Genomic DNA, 3,659 nt, shown 5'->3' with positions numbered 1-3,659 from the left:
GGATGGAGATGCAGCCGGGGACACCGAGTCCTCAGAAGAAGCAGAAGCACCAGTGGACGGTGCTGAATCAGGGCTGGAAGGTGGTGGCGAAGGGCTGCTGTCATCAGGTGAGGAATGAGAAGATAGGGTGGAGGCAGTGGGTGTAATAACATGGTCAGGATAGAAGACAAAACTGGGTTGAGTGCTACCAGGCTGTCTTCAACTGTAAGTGTGAGTAATGGGAGGTGGATTGGGTTGGGTAGGGTAGGGGCTGCTGAAGCGGAGGTAGTTGGGACAGGCTGGGTGGTAGTGTTTGGGGCTGTTTGTTGGACAGAATTTGGGCTGTTTGGAGCAGTGTTTTGGGCGGCGGAGGCTGTAGAAGCGGGCTGCGAGTGAGGCACGAGATGAGTAGAGTCAGATTTACACAATGGACAGGATGTGGGAGCAGGGGAAAAGGGTTGAGGAGTAGGATCGGGTGGAGAGGTGGAGTTGGGTATAGTTGGATCCAAAGCAATGGAGGTTATGGAAGGCTCTTGATAGGTTGTGAGGAACAGATTGGTAATATTCGTGTTGGGAGAGTCACCAACATAAGGAAAAACGGTTTCGTCAAAACGGGCATGACGGGTCACATACATACGAGATGTTTGAGGGTCAAAACATTTGTATCCTTTGTATTGTGGGGCATAACCCATGAAAATACATGGAATGCTTCGAGGAGCTAGCTTATGAGGAGCATAGTCTCGAAGATACGGATAAACACAACACCCAAAAACACGAAAGTTGTTGTAAACGGGTGTTGTGGAAAAAAGAACCTCAAACGGGGACATGTCATTAAGAGGTTTTGAGGGTAAACGATTAATAATATAAGTGGCGATGCTAAAGGCGTCTACCCAATGAGTAACCAGAATGTGAGCTTGAAATAACATTGCGAGACCCGTTTCCACAATGTGACGATGTTTCCTTTCGGCCCGACCGTTCTGAGAGGCGGTTTATGGGCACGAAAGGCGGTGAAAAGTGCCATTTTCATCAAATATTTTCCGCACATGTTGATTGACAAATTCCGTACCTCCATCGCTTTGGAAGATTTTGACCTTGCATGCAAATTGCGTTTGGACAAACCGTAAAAAGGTTTGCAAAACGGAATAAAATCCATTTTTTGTTTTTAAAGGATACAACCATGAAAAGCGTGAATGATCATCCACAAAAACCGCATAAAATCTATATCCATCATTACTAGTAACGAGTGAAGGACCCCATAAATCACAATGCACAAGATCTAACGGATGTAAAGCACGTTTATCATTTAATGCAAATGGTAATTTATGAGACTTAGCAAGTTGACAAGGAGAGCAAACACTAGGTTTAGGCAAAATAGATGTAAAAGATAAACAACCGTGTCTTTTTAAAATGGAAATAGTATCAAAGGCAACATGCCCTAAATGATTATGCCACAATTCAAAAGAGGCTTTATTCGACGAAATGGAAGCAACAACGGCAAGATTCTTTTCCCGAAGCACGTAGAGACCGTTTTCACACTGACCTTGAGCGAGAGGTTGGCTTGTTTTCTGGTCCTGAATAGTAAAAAATGAGTTTGAGAAAAGAACGTCAACAGAATAATCATTAGTCAATTTGCTAATAGAAAGAAGATTTTTGGTTATCTGGGGAACAACCAAAACATCATTTAATTTAACATGGTTGTTTAAAGTAACATGACCCGTGTGCGAAATTGGTAAGGATAAACCATTACCAAAGACAACAGTAGAGTTACCGTTGTATGAAGAGGAATCATGGAGATTACCAGTATCATCGGTCATGTGAGAAGTGGCACCGGTGTCTGCTGTCCAATCGGGGTCGTCCGTAGTAACATGGCACTGAGCCTGGAAGGCCTGTGCAATACTTTCAGCACCAGTAGAGGCAATCGCAAACGAGGAGAGTTTGGGACACTTGTTTGCATAGTGTCCGTTGGTTCTACAGAGTTGGTAGTGAGGCGGTTTGCGAGGAGCCCGATTGTAAGTGTTTGAGGCTGGATTTCGGTTGGTGGAGGCAGACTTGGATCTGTTCATACTGGTGTTTCGAGAGTGGGTTTGATTAGCAACAAAGGCAACAGGGGCAGGATTCGATGGATGAAGGGTTTGGAGAAATTGCTCCTGGCTCTCTGCTTTGGTCAGAAGGTCACGGAAAGAGAGAGGATCCCGGTTGGTTCGAATGGTAGTGGACCAGCTCTCAAAGGTTGGTCCGAGACCGCAGAGAAACCAATGAGTTTTATCAATTTCGGTGACCGGTTGCCCTATAGCTGCTAACTGGTCACAGATTGCTTTAAACTTCCGGCCGAACTCAGCAACAGAAGAAGAGCCCTTTGACAGTTGACGAAGACTGTCACGGAGCAGGTGCATCCGTTCAAGGGATGTATTGCTGTATGCCGCCTCCAGAGCACGCCAGATCTGACGTGCCGATGTGAGGCCAAGAATCTCTGCAACAGCCTCCTCGGTTAAGGAGGAATTAATGATGAGAATTGCTTTCTGATCATTCTCAAGCCAGGTGGTATGGTCAGGTTTTGGGACCTGTTTAGAGTCAACGGATTTGGTAGCCGGAGGAGTAGGAAGAGAACCGTCGACATGACCGACGAGTTTCTGAGATGCAAGAAGAGGGAGAAGCTGATGTTTCCAGTAAAGGTAGTTGGAGGGTGAAAGCTTGAGAGTGATCATGTGAAGGAGGGTAGCCATTGGAAGGGAAGAAGAAGAGGAATCTGAGGTTGCCATGGAAGGAGGGTGGTGGGAGGGAAAAAGAAAACCAGAGAAAGGAGAGAGAGGATCCGATTTAGGCTCTATACCATGTAGGAGAATACTTCTCTGCCCAAATGGGGCTAGATGACAGACTTTATATAATAAATAATTGTTACAACAGAAAAGGAAATGACATAACTATACAAATTAGAATATTTGACCAAGAGAAAATTGAGGAACAGATTGCATAATTTACAGCTGCATAATTTACAACACTAATTCAGTGGTCAATGTTGTCTAATAATATAGATGCATTGAAAGATAGCCATATATTTAGTCAAAACAAAGAAACTTACTTGGACATCCAACGCCTTCTTGAGTTGTATTACCAACTCCCGTGCTGTTGGACGTTCTTCACTCTCGTCATGTAAGCATTGATAGGCAACACCTGCATATACAGACAATGATTCTGGACCTAATTGTTCTTTTATACCCTCAAACACTGTCTCATCAAGTTTTCCTTCTTCATAGACCCTTTTAGCCAAAGGGCCTAAAGACTCAGTGTGATCCTTACAATCCTCTGCCCATGCCAATCTTCCGCATAAAATCTCAAATAAAACCACACCAATCGAATATATATCGGAACTTGTAGTTAAGAAACCTTGTTTCTGCTGTGGGTCAAGGTAGCCGAATGCAGTGTAAGCATTGCCGCTGACATGCTCCATGTCTTGATGTAATAAATCCAATGAAGACGGCTGGAAATTTGAAATTTTTGCCTTCCAATCATCATCCAGTAGAATACTAGCGCTTTTAATGTCCCTGTGTACCACCTTCTTTTGCATTACAAGATCACGATGAAGGAATTCCAGTCCGCTTGCAATATCAATGCATATCTCAATCCATTTCCTCCATGTAAGATTAGCATCTTTTAGATATGTATCAAGACTCCCGCGAGAC

General features: G+C 44.1%; 1 protein-coding gene across 1 annotated transcript; it reads right to left on the bottom strand.

Annotated features, from left to right (window-relative positions):
• Positions 1 to 2,954: 2,954 nt before the first annotated feature.
• LOC110906970 (receptor-like protein kinase ANXUR2) lies at positions 2,955 to 3,427 on the bottom strand. Its single transcript, XM_022152018.1, has 2 exons — positions 3,059 to 3,427; positions 2,955 to 2,960 (listed from the first exon to the last, which is right to left on the bottom strand). Exons 1-2 carry the CDS (start codon positions 3,425 to 3,427, stop codon positions 2,955 to 2,957), a joined length of 375 nt encoding a protein of 124 aa, XP_022007710.1.
• Positions 3,428 to 3,659: the final 232 nt, after the last annotated feature.

Source organism: Helianthus annuus, chromosome 14 (assembly GCF_002127325.2).
Source record: "Helianthus annuus cultivar XRQ/B chromosome 14, HanXRQr2.0-SUNRISE, whole genome shotgun sequence".
Classification (NCBI taxonomy): Eukaryota; Viridiplantae; Streptophyta; class Magnoliopsida; order Asterales; family Asteraceae; genus Helianthus; species Helianthus annuus.
The sequence above is the reverse complement of the archived record's forward strand: the minus strand, read 5'-3'. Positions and strand labels throughout refer to the sequence as shown.

Excerpts from the sequence above, each read along its gene's own strand:
- LOC110906970 (XM_022152018.1), bottom strand. The coding sequence starts at position 3,427 with ATGGAGCATGTCAGCGGCAATGCTTACACTGCATTCGGCTACCTTGAC.